Here is a 17,373-nt window from a genome sequence, read left to right as displayed (position 1 = left end):
ATAGTCTCACACAAATAAGGGACAAGTCTTTACTGTTCTTTTCAAGTTAGGGTAGTTTGACAGTGACCTTGAGAATGCATCCAATGCTTTACACCATTCAGCAGTACCCAGAGAAAGTAGCCCTTTTAGGGTCAAAAGCCATTACCTACATATTGTGCTCAGTGAGAGACTTGAATGAACTACAGAAATATGTGTGTGAATCAGCCACGCGGTGTCACTGTGAAACATCAAGCACAATGGTGGCTGGTCATTTTACCAGGGATGGGGGCTGGGGGCACACAAACACCTCACTCATGCCCATGCATTCACACACACACACACCACATGCATTAACAACACTCATTAACAAATACACATACATTCATACTCATACATACACACATGCAAGCACCAAAGATAACAAAACACATAAAACGTACCTGAACTGCAGCTCTCCAGGAGGGAAGCCTCAGAGGTCCGTGGAGGTTTGGGACTTTTCCCTTTCTAAGGTCAGCCAATGAGGGAAGGCAGCAGTCCTAAGCCTCAGAGGTCCCAGGAGGGTTGGGACTGCTGCCTTCCCTCACTGGCTGACCTAAGGTCAGAAAGATTTGGGGTGCGTACTCACCCCTTTCTTCTTCTTCCAGGCAGATTCAAACGTGGATCCCTTTCTCCAGGTCCGCCTTCACAGCAGGATCTTCACCCCAAGGATTACGACCCTGAGTGTGGCGATCTTCAGACGAGTCCTTTTTCGTACCATATACCCATTGCCAGGACTGCCCACATATGGGCCAAACCCCAGTAATGGGTAGATGGTATTGTTCCACGTAAATCATGCATATGTGTGCATCCAACAAATATGCAGTCAAAATGCACAGAAAGGCATCAATATATTTCATAATAATATTCACCACCACTGCAAGATCCCCGCCTCCACAACGCCGGCCCTGTGGTTGACTCGTAATACAGGGGTCTGTGGATCTCCGGATCTCCAGCGCTGTGGGCTGCTTGCGGGGGCGGACGCGGTCCTACGGTGGTTGGACTGCCAAACACGTAATAAGACCCAAAGGCTGCCTATGACGTCATAGATCAAATTCACTGATGTGTTTGTTTGCAGTTGCGCCATTTTCAAATAGGAAGTAGATATTTAAAAATAGAGCAATAATACATTTGAGTTTTTTCACTCTTGTGAAGGTCAGAAAAAATATAGTCAATGTGATATTTTTGTTTTTAACAGTACACAAAATATTTGCAATCATCACGCCCAGCATTACTGTGCATTGCGCCTTATTTTTGCTTCCAACACTGGTGAAATATTTGAAACATTCTATAGTGCTAGTTTTTTTCATTCAATCCCAGCAGCTGTCACTTAAGTTCAGTTTATGAATATTCCTCCAATTTACATCCAGAAACATATAAGCATGAGCATGAAAAGAAGAACAAGTATTTGCTTTAAAAGTCAGTGGCTTCCTCGCTTTAAATCACAAAACCTTTGACTCCAAGTTGCAATTGAAAGACCAAGATAAAACAGTTTAAATTGCCTCTTAATTGCCCCTTCTCATGCTGAATTGTCCTACTCCCCAGGTCTTCAGGGGTTGCTTCAGCACCCGATGCACCCCTCAATCTAGCTCCACTGCCTCAGATCGCAACAGTGCACATCACAGCACTGTTTACCTTCTGTTCTGTTCTTGGCATTGCCTTTGCCACCTCTAAGGCCAGGGGTTGCAAAGGCAGCACCAGGGGTCGCAAGGTGCATGCCAGGGGTCGCAGCTGTGTTCCCTGGTGACCCCTAATTGACGTCCACGGCCAATAATGGCAGGTATAGGCCTTATTCCACAATTTGCTGATAATTGTCTTTCTTTTTCTCCCTTTTTTAATTTAGAACATTCTATTCTTAGTGGGTGCCTTTATGCTTCAGGGGATACCAGTTGTTAAAGACCCTCTCCCTTGTTATAGGCCCGAACCACACTATCAACCGGTTTCTGGGCTTTCTCGACCACTACAGCCCTCGGCAGTGGACTATGAGGCTTCAGTAAGGCCCATATACCCGTTGATGATCATCATACCTGGCTGGCCCGCATTGCCAGCCGCGTGGCTCTGGTCATGCCCAGCGGCACAGTATGACTAACCATCTCGGATCAAGTGACTGGTATTGTGGTTTTGTGTAAACGCCTCATGTCTGCCTGACTTCACAGTTACTTACTTGTTCATGCATGCCCCACTTTCAAAAAGCTCAATGGATGTGTTCTGCGGTTTATGGTGGCCAGGGGCTGTGAAAACGCCTCATGCTTAAGAGGGATTATCTCTGATACTATAAACTATTTAAAATGTAACTCACACTCTTATTACTCGCGTGCACTTAAGACCTTTTTCTCCTCCCAGCAGCGCTCACTTTCACAAGAATAATGCCGAAAGTTGGAGGAGATTCAATGTTGTGGTTACGCTTCACAGAGAACTATTATTATTTTTTATTTACCTAAGACCGTATTTCTGAGGGCAGTTTCTTTCGTTTGTCACAATATCTGAGGAATTCCAAAATGTCTGCCACAGTATTTTGGAAGCAATTCTGGAATTTTGGACCAGACGTTGAAGGAAGAGGAATTTTACGCATGCTCAGTGCGGGAGCGAGGTTGGATTTGTAGGAGACAGCTGTGTGGCTTGTTTAAATGGACTTGGGAGCATATCAACCTCTTGTTTCAGTACAGTCTTTAAGTGGTCCTAGGCTGTGTGCAGTGCTTAATTTGTAAAAGAATGAGTGCTGGGGCCCAACGTTTTGACCTGAACCCTACGGCTGACACTATTGAATAAAGGCTTCTAGTCTTCATTCCACCTCATGCCTCTTTCATCCACCTCCGTACTTTCCCTGCCCATTTATCTCTGCCAATGATTTATCTCACTCGTGCACTTTCCTTTTCATCTCTTTTACCCCTTTGTCATGGTTTGTCTGGCTTTCTCTCCCACCGTCTTTCCCTCTTGCGGCTTTGCTCTGGTTAAAGGTCGGATGAGGAAAATAAGTGCCCGGCCCCAATGATGAGTGCAGGTAGGACCCACCTGCAGTGATGGGATCAAATTAAGAGCATGTGGTACAACCCTCACAGGTTGCTCTGGACCGAAAGTAGACCCACCTGTTCACAAGTTCCATGTCAGTGCCTGTGTGTTACAGGAAAACCAAAGGAACTCCCATTCTTTGTTTCTCTGAATCTGGCAGCAACAAACTTAGAAAACATTTTGGGAAGAATTGACCTGGCTCCAGGAAGAAGTCGGATATACCCAAAAGGTTAGTTTGCTGAAATGTTTTTCTTCTATACTTCTGGGGTTAACCTCTTAACGCCATGACGCCTTTAAGTGTGTCCTTTAAAACAATCTTTTTAATTAATTAGTTTAGGAAAAAGAGCAGGGTGTCCATCTATGCCAGGAGCAGAGGCAGTAGGTGAATAGAAACCTCTTTTTAGGCAAAGAAGGTTGCTTTAGTCTCAGAAGATTCAGTGGACACAGAGGCAGATTGCACCCATCCCCCTGGTCTGATGGTACATCTTCTGACCACCATGGGCAGGGCTAGGCCAGAATTTAAAAGGAGTTCAGCGCTGCTACTCATGACACCTTCTATGGTACATGACTGGTGATGGCTATTCAGCTACATCTTCTCGGCTCCAGTTTATCCAATGCCAAGGAAGTCATATATTACAAAGGCAAATGATATAGTTGAGGCACAAGCTTGTGGGAAGCATAGTCTGAAAATTGCACCTTGCCACAAGAAACTGCTTAATATTCTGACCCTTTGAAGTTCAAAAAGGAGCACTGGTACTCATTTTTAGCCCCTTGTGATTTTGTAGTACCTTTAGCTCCTGACAGTGGATTAAGATTGCGCAGGACTGCTAATTCTGCCTAGGGACACTGTGCTCCACTTCTTAAAATGTGCACAGCACGAGGGTGCTTGTTTTGATTGCCAGAGGTAAAACTATGCAATGAACACTGTTGAGCTCTGCTTCATCTTTCAGTCTCCGAAATGGTTTCAACTCTGAACCTTCTGGGTACCTCCTAATCCGAGACTGAATGGACCCGATTCACGGAACTAACTTAAGACAAAATACTAAATATACTACCATTTACTCATTTTGGTATTCACAGAAGATACTTACTCATCAATGAGCAAGTGCCTTCTGTGAATACCAAAATGAGTAAGTGCCTTCTGTGAATAGCAAAATGGTAGTAAGTTTAGGATTTTGTCTTAAGTTCGTCTGTGAATCGGGCCCTGAGTTCTGAAGCAAAGCATCGTCCAACTGTGTTTACTGGTGGTCTTCATGCCCCCAAGAGCCTTCACAATGTTCTTAAATCCATCATTCTGGTGTCGGTGATTAACTAGCTGATATGCATCTACATTAGAAAACTCAGGGGCATATTTACAACCCCTATTGGCACGGGAACATCACTTTTTACGACGTTCCTGTGGTGATAGGGGTTTTGCCTTATTTACAAGGCAGCGTCAATCCACTTAATGTGGCTTTATGCTGCTTTGTATATATTGTATATAAGGCCCCCTTTCACGCTATGCTTAGTGTGAAAGGGGAGGGCAATGGGTGTTGCTGTAGGCGTTCCACTGCAACACCCATTGATTCTGACGCTGCCCCCTATTTACAATGGAGGCGTAAATAGGAGGCAGCGCCAAAATTAAGACCAGGGAAAGCATGGTCTTACCCTGGCGCAACAAGGAGAAATGATTTATTTCTCCTCATTTTTGCTGTTTTCATGTGTGCTGCGTTGTGCAGCTCACATGAAAACAGCAAAAGGCCAATGATTATTTGTGCACAGGAAGGTCCTCCTTCCTGCACATAAACAATCTTTTTTTTTTAAATGCCGTTCTGCAACTTCTATGTGTGCTGCATTAAGCGTAGAAGTTACAAAAAGGCATTTAATGATTGTTTATGGGCAGGAAGGAGGACCTTCCTGTAGATAAACAATCTTCCCCTGCACGCAGACACCTTTGCACCATGGTGCAAGGGTGCCTGCATTGCTAAGTGTAGCACCAGCGCAGGAGGAAACGTAGAGCTGCACCATATTCTTGTAACTATGGCGCAGCCCTGTGTTTCTGAAGTGAGGTGTTAAACCAGAAAGACTAACACCTCACTCCCCCACTTCCCTTGTAAATATGCCCCTCAGTTTGAGGTTGCATTACAACTTCTCCTAGACATTTTAGAATGCATGTGGTAGTGTTTTATTGTTCCGCTGCACACAACAGGAACACTGTCACAGAAACTTACCCACAAGAGTGCTACTTTTTAGAGCATCTACTGTTGTATCATTGCATGACCCCTTGTACTCCAAAACTGATACTGTCCAGTCTCCTTCTTCTTGCAGTGGTCTGTGGTATTTTACGGTTGTTTGCTTCTCTGCACTACAGAGAACCTCAGCTCAAATGCTGGTGTTCACTGGCTTCACAGGTTATATGAATTTGCAGCGTCTCTGCATTTCAAATCTAAAATATATGCCTTTTTCATGGAAAAGAAGTGATTCTTGAGCAAATATATTAATTTTTTAAAAGAATGAAAACAGTCAATTATACCAGAAAAACAATTTATTCTTCACAAACAAAGATTTATTTGTAAAGATGCTCAATGGTTCATGATAAAAAAACACTTACAATTCACAAATATTAAATCAAAAACACACAAAGAAATACCCAACAATTGACAGTGTAGTGGTTCATATGACTTTCATACTTTCGAATTGACGGACTCAGCCCTAACACAATTATTCTCACATAGCCATCAATAAGCATCTCGGTCCCTCAAAGTCCCACTACTGACCTCATGGCCATAAATTACAAAGCAAAGGAGATTGTGCCAATCAAACAGAGACAGCCCAACCTCCTCTCCACCACCAGCCTGCTCAATATCGGGCAAGTTAGAATGAATAGGGCACGCTACAAAGCATGATTTTACAACACATGCAATCACAACGCATTTTTAGAAACTACACTTACAATGCATTCCATTACAACGCATACCATTACAACGCATACCATTACAACACATACTACTTTTAGGGCAACAGTAGTGCAACTGTTGGATAGTGTAGGGGTAAAATTTACTATTCCCACTCCAGTGAGTGCAACAGTAGGGTATGTGTTGGATAGTGTAGGGATAAAAATTACTATTCCCATTCCAGTGAGTGCAACAGTAGGGTGAGTGTTGGATAGTGTATGGGTAAAAATTACTATTCCCACTCTAGTGAGTGCAACAGTAGGGTAAGTGTTGGATAGTGTAGGGGTAAAAAGTACTGTTTCCCATTACTTACCTTATAATGCGTTGTAATGACATGTGTTGTAGTGGCATGCGCTGTAATGGCTGCTTTGTAATGGCAGGCGATCTAAAGGATGTTGTTTTGTAATGACAGCATTGTAAAGGTAGTGCGTTGTAATTACTGCATTGTAATGGCTGTTTCCCGTTCTAATGGATTGGTGGTAATTGTCTGCAAATTTCGAAATGGAAAGGAAGGAAGGATGGCTATAGAGCATGGTTCTAAAAGTCGGTCTTGTAGGGCTGGATCCAGGCCAGGTTTTTAAGATAACTGCATTTATCTAAATGACGATATGCCAAAAATTTGTTATGGATCTGGCCCTACAGACCCGACTTTGGAGAACCCTGCTATAGAGTAACGGTGAGCATGATCGGTCAGAGCTGACAGTATCACTCCTTATCCCATCCCCTGGAATATGTGGTGGTCCTGAGCTATTGACCCCAACCTTCTGTGCAACACTAGTAGACTGAGATGGAATCCAGAAGGATTACCTGAGTGCCAGGGAGAGAGAGATAGCGCTTGTTACCTTTGTCTCCTAAGGGACTACAATAATTCTAAATATTATCTTCCTTGGGTTACCCATCAACCCGTTACAAAAAGAGAACCAACAGGGATTGTTTTTTTGTGAGAGTGTTTGGTCTTCTCAAAGTACAAGGTGGAAAAACCTACAGATTATCATGGAAATTCCTCTTTGTTAGTTGGTGTTTGCTCACCACAAGCAAGGTAATCCAAAGGATTACCATGGTCCTCCAGATGGTGGGGAAATTTTAGGATTAACTGTGGTCTTGGATTTTGAGCAGCTGCGGGTTCTGACTGCAGGGCCACCAAGGCAGAACAGGGACATTAGCATGGTGCCCTAGAAGGCTGGCATACTGTTGACCACCAGTAGGAAGACTACAAATATACAGGAGCATCCTGGAATGGACCTCATAGTCTGTCTATTATGTCCATGTAAAGAGGTTGGAGAAGCTTTTATCTGTCAGCTGTGCCATGCTTCCTCTTCATAGAGATGAAGGTCAAACAAGTATGCCTATGGGGAGCTGCCTCTGTTAGGGCCTGTACTTGAAATAGGGTATTTAAAATTAAATTAAATAAAACCTGAACTGTCCTTTGGGGACCATGTTCATTATAAGCACATTTAAAATAATCAGACTCAATTCTTGATTGACCTCTGCCAGATTAAGTGTGGAATTATTAGATCGGGTCCCCCTAACCCAAACGTATCTTCAATTCCAAAATATCTGTAGTTGAGTAAAATAAACCGAAACAAGCCTAATTTTGTGTCCCTGCATTCAAGGCTACACACATCCAGGGTGTACGTTTTATTTCGTAGCTACTGTGGACATATTAGTTTATGTGTGTTTCTTTGAAATTAGTGTAGAGACAGATCTGGATTGAAGTGCTGCCAAGATGTCAAGGCAAGAGCAATGTCAAGGCATACACTATATAGGAAGGAACACAAATGTAGAATTTCATGCATCGATTACCCAATAGCCTCCGCACTGCAGTTTCCCATTGCAGGGATCCCGCCACGAGTGCGGATCACCGCACTCTTGGCGAGATCTCCGCTCATTTAACCCTTCGCGGAGAAACACACAAGCATATGAGAGTACCAGATCTCATTAGGATATTTGTGTTCCCAGCAAAAACAACTGCATTGGTCATAAATTACTCCTGGAGTGAGATAAATTAAATCTTGCACAGTCCTATATCAGGGCTAGGGCGCTGTGAGAAGTTGGCCTGGTATATGCTGTCCACTAGTTATAGTGGGCACCTTGTACCTGTCCAAGCAACCCCTTATTGGTGATAGGTTAAAGACAACCTTTATTGAAAGATATCCTAGTGGTAGCTATGGAGAGCAGCCTTCAGGCTAAATCTTGAAGGAATGTAAAGCAGCTTGTTTTACCAGTCTATAATCTCTTGAGTGGCTAAATGAAAGACAACCACACCAGGTAAATATATAACATATAAAATATATGTATTTATTTCTAAACACACCCTCCTAGTCTCTTTATGAGGCTAGAGGTCAAAACACATAAGTTACACTTTAAATATTACAGTAAAATAGCACAAATACACATCAGGCCCTAAGGATGAGCCAAACCATATACTAATATAGTGGTATAAGAACCACGACTTAACTAGACACAAGGCCTAGAGCCTGTAGAATCCCTGGGACCCCAAGGAACCACCCAAGGTAGTGACACAGGGGACCCACGGGGGCCGTGTGCAGTGTGAGAACACAGCCGCGAACTCCCGTTAGCTCCTATGGGGAAAGTCGCGGTTAGATTTTTAAAGATTAGGGACACTTAGAGATGAGTCAGGACCAAACCCTTTGGGATTTAGGAAGTTCTAGGGTCAACACCCACGGGAGCACCGGAGTACTCGTGTTACCTCACCCAGGGAAACCGGGTGCATAGGTGTCAAATGGTGTCGAGTAATGCAGTGGTGGTGCTCAGGTTGGACACAACAAGCCTTGGCAACAGCAACCCACGCAGACAAGAGAAAGATACTTTGGTGCAGACCAGCAAGGTCTGAGGGACTCACCACTTGGTAGGGAGTCAGGGCAGGTCTGGAGCATCCAGAGAAGCCCAAGGAAAATCAAAGTTGCCTTCACAGGGACCCACTAGTTGACGGACCAGGGATTACGAAGAAGCCTCAAGCGGAAACACAAAATGGCAGCCCACAGGTCCCTCGGGGTGACTAGGCCAACAGTCTTCAGTGGATTCTCTGATCGAGGTGGGGGCTACAAGTAACCCCAAGCACAACTTCAAGAGACGTCGAGAAGTCAATGCACTTTCAAAAGTGCACGGTGATCAGGAGTTCTGGTTCCACGCTACTCACAGGGCTGCAGGTCTCAGCTTTGCTGGGGTTTCGGGTCAGCCACTGAGATGTCTGGAAATCCTCTTCCTGGGCTGCAAATACTTCAGAGTCCGGTGGGAGCTTCGGAGATGCAGAACGGCAAAATGCTTCGTTGGCGCCTGCCAAGCAGGGGAGTCACTCCTTGACCCCAAGGGAGATTTCTTCAGTCCTCTAGTCTTTAGTAGAGCGTTGAAGTTCCAGGATTCAGCTTCAGAGTTTCGTCCAGGGATATCTAATATCCTGTTGCCAGGGGTTCCTTACTTTTACCTAAGGAAGGGGTTGGACTAGCTCTGGGGACCCACCTATGGGAGGGTTTGGTAAGAGGGGTGGCTACACCCATTTCCTTTGTCCAGTTTCGTGCCAGAGCAGGGGCTGGAAGCCCCAGAACCGGTTTGAGCTGGATTATGCACAGGGACACCAAATGTGCCCCAAGTGCAGGACTTCAAAGCACTCTGAGAGTGCTCCCACCCAGCACCAATACACATCATCCTGTCTGGGAGGTGGTTACACCTCCTTGTGACAGGAAACCTATTTCCCAGACCTCCCCTGCCGGAGTTTCGGTCAGCAGCAGGAGGCTAGACCCGTGTCTGTGGATGCAGCAACCATTTTGTGATGCCAGGCTCTGTTAAGTTTCTACCGGGTATACCAGTACTGCCTTGTCTCTCCCTCTAGAAGGGTGGAATCATACTCCCACACCAGCTACTGGTGTGGGGGTATGATTCCAAGGTGTTTGACACTAAACACAACATGTTTCAGTGCAGCCAGTCCGAAGTTAGCATTTACCGTTTGGTTATAATGCACTTAAGAGTATATGGTCAGGCTGCAGCACTGACAACCCCAGAGAAGAGATTCCGGAGGCAGCAGAGGGGCTCAGAACATGCCTGGGCACCCTCTCACATATAACCAAGCACCCAGCCTTCAGGATTGATAAGGCCTGCCATAGGGGTGACTGATAGGTTTCTATGTGCAGTGAAATGTGAGGTATAGTGAACCAATACCTCAGTAAGGGGTGCATGCACCACCTTACCCAGGCTGCAGTAGCAGACCTGTGGTTTCATTTTGGAGGGCTTCCCAGGGGTGGCATAATACATGCTTCAGCCCCTGGTAGGACTCTGGGGTACCTATACCCTGGGTACATAATATACCATATACTAGTGACTCACAAGGGTACATCAGGATCCAATCCGTGGTGTACCTAAAGTACAGGGAATCAAGTTAGAGAGAAAGCAGCTAGGCTGGGGATCTGATTAGCAGGTTCCCAGCCAAAGTAAGTCAAAAACCATCAAAACACCAGGAAAACAGTGGGGGCAACCATGTAGTCAGATTCCACCTTCCTACAGGCGCGTTTACACTTTTCCATGTTGTCATGTTGGTGCAAACCAGTTAGAGGGTATGTAGAGTACATAGTGGCATTTTAGTATCCTTTATCCAATAGAAATATTTTATCACAACATTTGAGTGTTCGATGGACCATGCAATCAAGGTTTGTCATGCTGGAAACAAATACATAAGCCAATAAACAAAAATTTGGAGGTTTACCGCTTCTAAATCGACACTCAGATTATATTTACGTATAGTTATAACACATACCAATACACTAAAATACATTATTTCAAATCATTCTGTTTTGTTTCACTTTTAATGATATTACATTGTTACAGACAGACAGTTGTGAGCAATTACATTGCTTCGTCTCCAGTATTATTTTATCTTAAAAGCATTGAATATTAGAGCCATTGGCCTGTGTAGTAGATTACACAATTTGTAATAACAGACAAGAATGTGGACACATAATTCAGTCTTACTAGACAAAAAAGCGCAACAGATCCAAATGCTTCATACTCGCGTTTATCTGCAACCTGCCAAACCATAGCCAGACCAAAATGGAATCTTTGAAAGCTTCATCTGACACAAAGATGCAATTCATTCAGATGTTTCTGTATAGTCAATAGTGACATAGTGACTGGAGAGAAGACTTTTGTGGATAGAATACCCCGTCACAAACATAGCCAAAGTCCCTTTGCTGTATTACAAGTACTTTATAGGCTATTACACTCGTAATACTGCAGACAGGATATCCTTCACATATTGACAAAGTATCCTATCTGCTAAAGTCTAAATAAGGCTCATAGTCATGCCACAACTGTATCCTGGCCCAGGCTAAAAGAGCTTTACTATTAGAGCAACACCTATTTTCTTACTTGACAACTCACTCGAGCTTTAACTTGGGATGCTCACTAACATTGTTGGTTTCACCGGTTCCTACTTCTGTCTATCAGCCTACACAAACTTTCCTATAGTCCACCAAAATGAAAGATGAAAGACTAAATTAAGCATCTTTACCTATCCGTATAACTGGGTCTTGAGATTTGTGTATTATTTTGTGATGCTGTGTTATGGCATTTGATTTACTGGAAAAAGACGCTGTTGTATGTTAGTGGCGTCCAGAGAGGTCTCATTCCACAGGCTTACTGTTGAGTTCCAGATTCAGTTCTCCACTCTATCAAGATTCCAGTTCACAAAAGAAAACCAAAAAGAAAGCCAAAAGCTAACACTACATTCACACAGTATGCTACTTTCAAGGACTCACCTAACCAACCACAGTATTGAATAATGACGACTTGTAAGCCATACATACTAACAGTAGCTGAACAAGCTTCCATATTAAACTTTGCTAGACAGCATAGTTGCCTGTCCATCATGAATCTAAAATATTGGCACAGTGTCTGACAGACTCCATTCTACTACCAGTGAGGAACAACGCGTAACTCCCATTGGGGGTACAAGAAGATTGCTCCTCAATGTGGCCAGATTGCCTAACTTTTTATTCTCCCTAACATTTTAAACTAAACTTAATACAAATATTCTATAGTTAAATCAATTTTTCAGGAGATATGATTCATGAGAAAGTCTGCTGTATTGTTTTTGAAATTTCAGATGGATATATCAATGAAGCAGCAGAAATGTATTTTCCAATAGCATGTAAAATCTGCCTAATGAATACACTGTGATCTGAAAAACACTTGCATAAGCAAAGGACTAAGGAACTTAAGTTCTACATCAGAGGAAATCATTCTCACACTCATTGACAAATCTGTTATTGAGACTCAGAGGAGTTAGGCAATGATGTGTTTTGTAGTTTTGCTGATTAGGACTACTTATTTTAGAACTATAGATCCTTGAAGGAGTGCATGTTAACAAATGTTTTTTGCATTTCAGTGGGCTGCTTGCTGCTGTGTAAGATAGAAACTGCGAAGGTCATGGTGCCATTTGACCAGGAGCCCCTGAACACCATGGTGGTCTACAATGAAGAAGGTGGCAACAAGGATTGTGAGGTACACCTGTCGCCCGTAGAGGAGGGTAGTTAGATGGTTGAATAGCTGTCAACAGTGCACATGGAAAAAACCTTGACATGTCCATACTGAGATCATACTCTTTAAATAATGCTTGACTAAACATCATTGTTCTTTAGATCACTTTGCCACCCTAGTTCAGACCCAGCCATATGCAAATCAGTCTTGACCCTGTGCCTCATGGGAACAGTCCAGTTCGAACTGCCAAGCCAGGTCTTCACTGGACCAGAAACAAGCATCCGGGGACCGGTTTGGGGGTAAAAACCCTCATCAGCCCGGTTAGCTTGAATCCAGTGGCAAAGTGAGCAAGGGACCCACGTCTGAGTCCCTTTCCAAAACTGGGGTGGTGAAGTGACCTAAAGAATGATGATGAATTCAACCCAGATCTGTGACTGGACCTGGGGTGGCGCAGTGAGCTAAAGAACGATGGTGGATTCAACCCAGATCTGTGACTGTGGGTGAGTGTCTGAAAAGTTTCAGCGCTCTGGCCATCATCTCCTCGTGTTTGCTTTGTTCGCCCTAAGTTGGCAGGGTATGCCCAGACGTGGGTCCCTTTCTCACTTTACCTCTGGATTTAAGAGAGCCTGGCTGATGAGGGGTGTTACCCCGAAACCAGTCCCAGGATGCTTGTTTCCAATCCCGGGAGGATCTGGCTTGGCATTTTGGGCTGGACTGTTCTCATGAGGCACAGGGTCAAGACTGATTTGCATATAGTTGGGCCTGAACTTGGGTGGCGAAGTGACCTAAAGAACGATGATGGACTCAACCCAGATCTGTGACTGGGGGTGAGTGTCTGAAAAGTTTCAGTGCTCCGGCCATCTCCTTGTGTTTACTTTGTAACACATACATTTAGATTCATACTGCAGATATTTCTGCCACTCACTCACCTACATTTTCAATTTTAATTGTCTGCCATATTCATATCAAACAAAAACCATGCCCTACAATTTTCCTGTTTCCAGGTAATTTTTACCTCTAATGCTTTGCACACATGTGTTTTTGGGGAGAACTTAAGCAAGAAAACAAAAGGTTCCATTGTTGCAATCACTTCTCTTACATGCAGGAGTCTACCAAATTCCATTTGGCGCCTAATGATGCTAAACGGCATTTTCGAATGAGAAATCTTAGACTCTGCAGCAAGCTCACCACCATAGAATACTAAAAGAATATCCCAACACATGCTATTTGCTTATTCAGTTTCACTTTGGTATTTATTGTTTTTTTATACGTATAAATTCAGGATTAGGTTTCCTTACACAATCCCCTAGCTCTAGAGTCTTAAATGTCAAAGTGCACGTGCCCCACCTTCTGCTGAAAGATAATCCATTATTGAGCAAACAGCTGGTCAATAAGTAGGCATCTTTTCAGAGTGTTAATATCACCAAACGGCCTGTACAGAGGGTGCTAACCAGTTTTTAACAGCTTTCCCAGTAGTTATTTGCCAGCATTCTACTTATGTCCCAGAACCGTAGATAATGGGATAATAGGTGGGTTATGGGCACATAACTAGGATTATTGACTGCATCCAGAGGTCAATGATTATTGCATAAACTTTATTGTACCTATTGAACTTTACAAGGCACAAGACAGCATTGACTTATAATAAAAACAACTTGATACATCTCAATCCAACCAGGAGTCATCTAAGCAGCAGTTTCAAAGATCAAGGGATCTTGACTCGTCTGTAGTGGTGCTCAATGTTTGGCTGTATCAATTTGTATTCTTTTTGATGTGTATTTCTGTTGTGCACACCTTGGTGGAGAACAACCGAGTGCAGCATATTAACTAGGGATGTTGGGAGATGATACAAGATTGCGTACATTAAGAGGGGATTGACCCTAATGCTACACACTTCTCCAGCCTTCGACTCCTAGAGACGTACATACAGAAGCAGAGCATGCATCTCTTGCATTTGCAAAGGCCGCCTTCAAAACATTTGCAGTGAGGGTCAGGCAGAGGCTTAAAACTACACACAACTGAAGCTCAATTACAAGTTATGTGTGGAATATAAGATCAAGAACAACAACAACAAGGCCCTGGCAATTGATGGAGCAGCATTCCAGTCCTAATTTTTCACCACCATGCTACTTAGCACAGAGGACCACCGTATGCAAATCAGTACCAGCCCTGCTTCTCATTGTAATAACCTGTCTCAAACTGATAGGCGTAGCTCTCTCTGAAAGCAACCACAAATAACTCTAGACTGGTTTTGCCCTGCTTGGGGCTCATCAGTAGGGTTCAGCTTGAGTCCTCTGGCACAGTAGGCACAGGACCCATTTCTGGGCATACCTGTCACACTCAGGGCATTAACTACAAGAACAACAAGGCGATGGATGTAATGCTTGAGTTAATCTTAGCTACTGGCAATCACTCGGATCCGCACTCCAATCTATCATGTTTCACCCACCATGCCACTTTAGACAAAGGCCTACCTTATGCAGATCAGTAGAAAACTGGGCAAGAGTATGTCCAGACGTTGGTCCCTGTGCCATAGAATCTAAGCGTATCACATTGACGAGGCCTATCAAGGCCAACACTGCTTTGAGGTTGCTTGTGTTTCCTTCAGGAGGGGGCTTCGACTGCCCACTTTGGATGAACTGTTTCTGTGAAGAGCAGGGTCAGTGCTGTTTTACACAAGGTGGGCCTCTATGTACAGTGACACAGTGGGCAAAAAACAATGGGTTGGAATGCTACCCGATTGCTAGTGGTTAGACTAATTGAAAACATTCTTCCCATCACCTTAAGTGTGTTTGAATATTACAAGAAAAACTGAGGAGTATAGTAAACTGGATAAAAAATCCCAAGCTAGTCTTAGAAAGAGGAGATCATTACTTCAATGGCGAAATCCATGCGCCACCTCAGATTGCAGACGGAACAACTTAAAATTCATCTAGAACACAAAAGGGAGATTTTGTGGGATATATTCAGCAGAAACGTGCTTGTGGAGCCCTCTGTCTGTAGCTCAATAAGAAAAGAGTTTAAACGGGATTTATATAATTGATGCTTGAATTACAAAAACACTAAAATGGTGTTTAGTTGTTAAGTGATTAACCAGACACAGGGTGTAAAATGGCCTGATTTCTGTGTAGTAAAGTCTGATTCGAACCCTTGTCTATCCAATCAGAGTTATCTTACTCAATAGCAATCTAAGTGTCAGGACTGTCAAACCATACCATGGAAAAGGATTAACGATAAGCACTGTGGTGCAGAGCAGCTTCATCCCTAAGAGTCACACGCTGAGGCAACAGGTTAGCGCTCTAGCGCTTAAGAGAAATCACGAAGATCCAGGTGCAGCGCCTGAGCTGTGGCGCACTTCACCTGAGTTAGTTCGTGAGGAAGGTCGCTGAGTTGAAGCGTCGCGTAGTTAGTCAGGGAAAAAGAACTTAGTCGCGCTTCAATACTTGCCGTAGGAAGGAGTAACAGTCTTTTGGAGCATCGAGAGAAAACCAGTAAGACTGTTCCGAGTTTTGAAGTTAATTTGGGCATGCACATGAGGGAGGAGACGTGTCAACTTAAATGCGCTTGAGGAAAATAAATAGAGAGCATGCACCACCAGTAAACACCGCTCCTCAAAAAGATTCAGAGTCAGCACAAGTCCCGTGCAGAGAAATTAGGCGGGCGAGTTAGTTGTCATTACGCAGTTCTCAAAAAGATTAGAGCCAGCACAAGCCAGAATAAGATATAGCGGTGAAAGCGCATTGACAGGAAGTCTACATGTAAATGCAGAAATACAGCAAGCAATTACGTATATTGTAGAAGGAGCATTTATCTTCTTTCTTATTTGTACATAGTTTATAAGATATGAAAGAATAGCTAAGTAAAGGTGAATTAAGGTATATATATATATATATAAATAAGAAAATACTTACCAAACACCAGACCCCCAGTATCACTTCAAGCTGTGGCAAAGAATAGGTGAGGATTCTGTAAAAGAAAAAGAAATATAAAAAGAGTATGAGGAAAGATAAAGGAAAAAGAGTAATCACTTAACAATTGTAGTTACAGCACACGAAGCTAGAACAGCAAGAACATCAAATAGAAGAGAGGCAAAGGTCACACCAAGACGGGGTAGGTGAGCAAGAGAGTAGCTATATAGTAGTTAGTTTAGAGTTAATAGAAAGGTGAATTAATGTTATTTCCTTACAGTAAGCAGCATTCCCGTGCTAAGTTAGAAGAAGGCAAGAAGAAGAAAACGTCTGAAGCTGAAGGAAGAATCAGACGCGGTGCGACTGTCTCTTCTCTGTCCCATCCCCTTTCCCTCCTTGGTTTCCGTAAGCATACATACTAATAATTGCGTGATGCAGAGAAACCCGAGGGAGGCATAGGGAACTTGCGGCATTCTGTTCCTGTGCTTGTTGGAAGAGTAATCGGGTACCTGACAGAGTGAAGTGCCCATGTTAAATTAGCACCTGAGCAGAATGACGGAAAGTTTGGATTTAAAGAAACTCAGAGAAATCTTGGAAGGAATACAAAGGGAATTAATCACAGTCAGAGAAGAGAATAGGGAGCTTAAAAAAGAAACAGCGGAGTTGACCCTTAAAGTGAGTAGTTTAGTATCCAGTCCTAATTTTAAATTTGCGGCCACTTCTGAAGGGAATCTTAGTGATGCATCTGTTTCTCAACCTAAGATTACAACACAAGTTATCCATTCACTCTCCCCAGTTATTCCTCTGGCACCACCTGAGCATTTTAATGGAGATCCACAGAAGGCTCAAGTGTTTCTGACACAATGTACCTTGCATTTTATGTGTCGTCCGGCTGTATTCCCCGATGCGCAATCGCGAGTGGCATTTATTCTATCATATATAAGTGGAGACGCAGCATCTTGGTCTATGCCTTTGGTGACCAGAAATGATCCTATTTTGTATGCTTTGGACGAATTCAA

General features: G+C 43.5%; 1 protein-coding gene across 1 annotated transcript in view; it reads left to right on the top strand.

The window, feature by feature from the left end:
* LOC146812678 (cadherin-like protein 26) overlaps positions 1–17,373 on the top strand; it is a 391,422-nt gene that overhangs the window by 308,919 nt on the left and 65,130 nt on the right. The window contains exon 13 of the mRNA XM_085619785.1: positions 12,355–12,470. Within this exon, the coding sequence (XP_085475911.1) occupies positions 12,355–12,470 (116 nt within the window). The remainder of the gene's footprint in view (positions 1–12,354; positions 12,471–17,373) is intronic.

This window comes from Triturus cristatus, chromosome 7 (genome assembly GCF_964204655.1).
Source record: "Triturus cristatus chromosome 7, aTriCri1.1, whole genome shotgun sequence".
Classification (NCBI taxonomy): Eukaryota; Metazoa; Chordata; class Amphibia; order Caudata; family Salamandridae; genus Triturus; species Triturus cristatus.
Note: the sequence above shows the minus strand (reverse complement) of the source record. Positions and strands in the feature narration are given on the sequence as shown.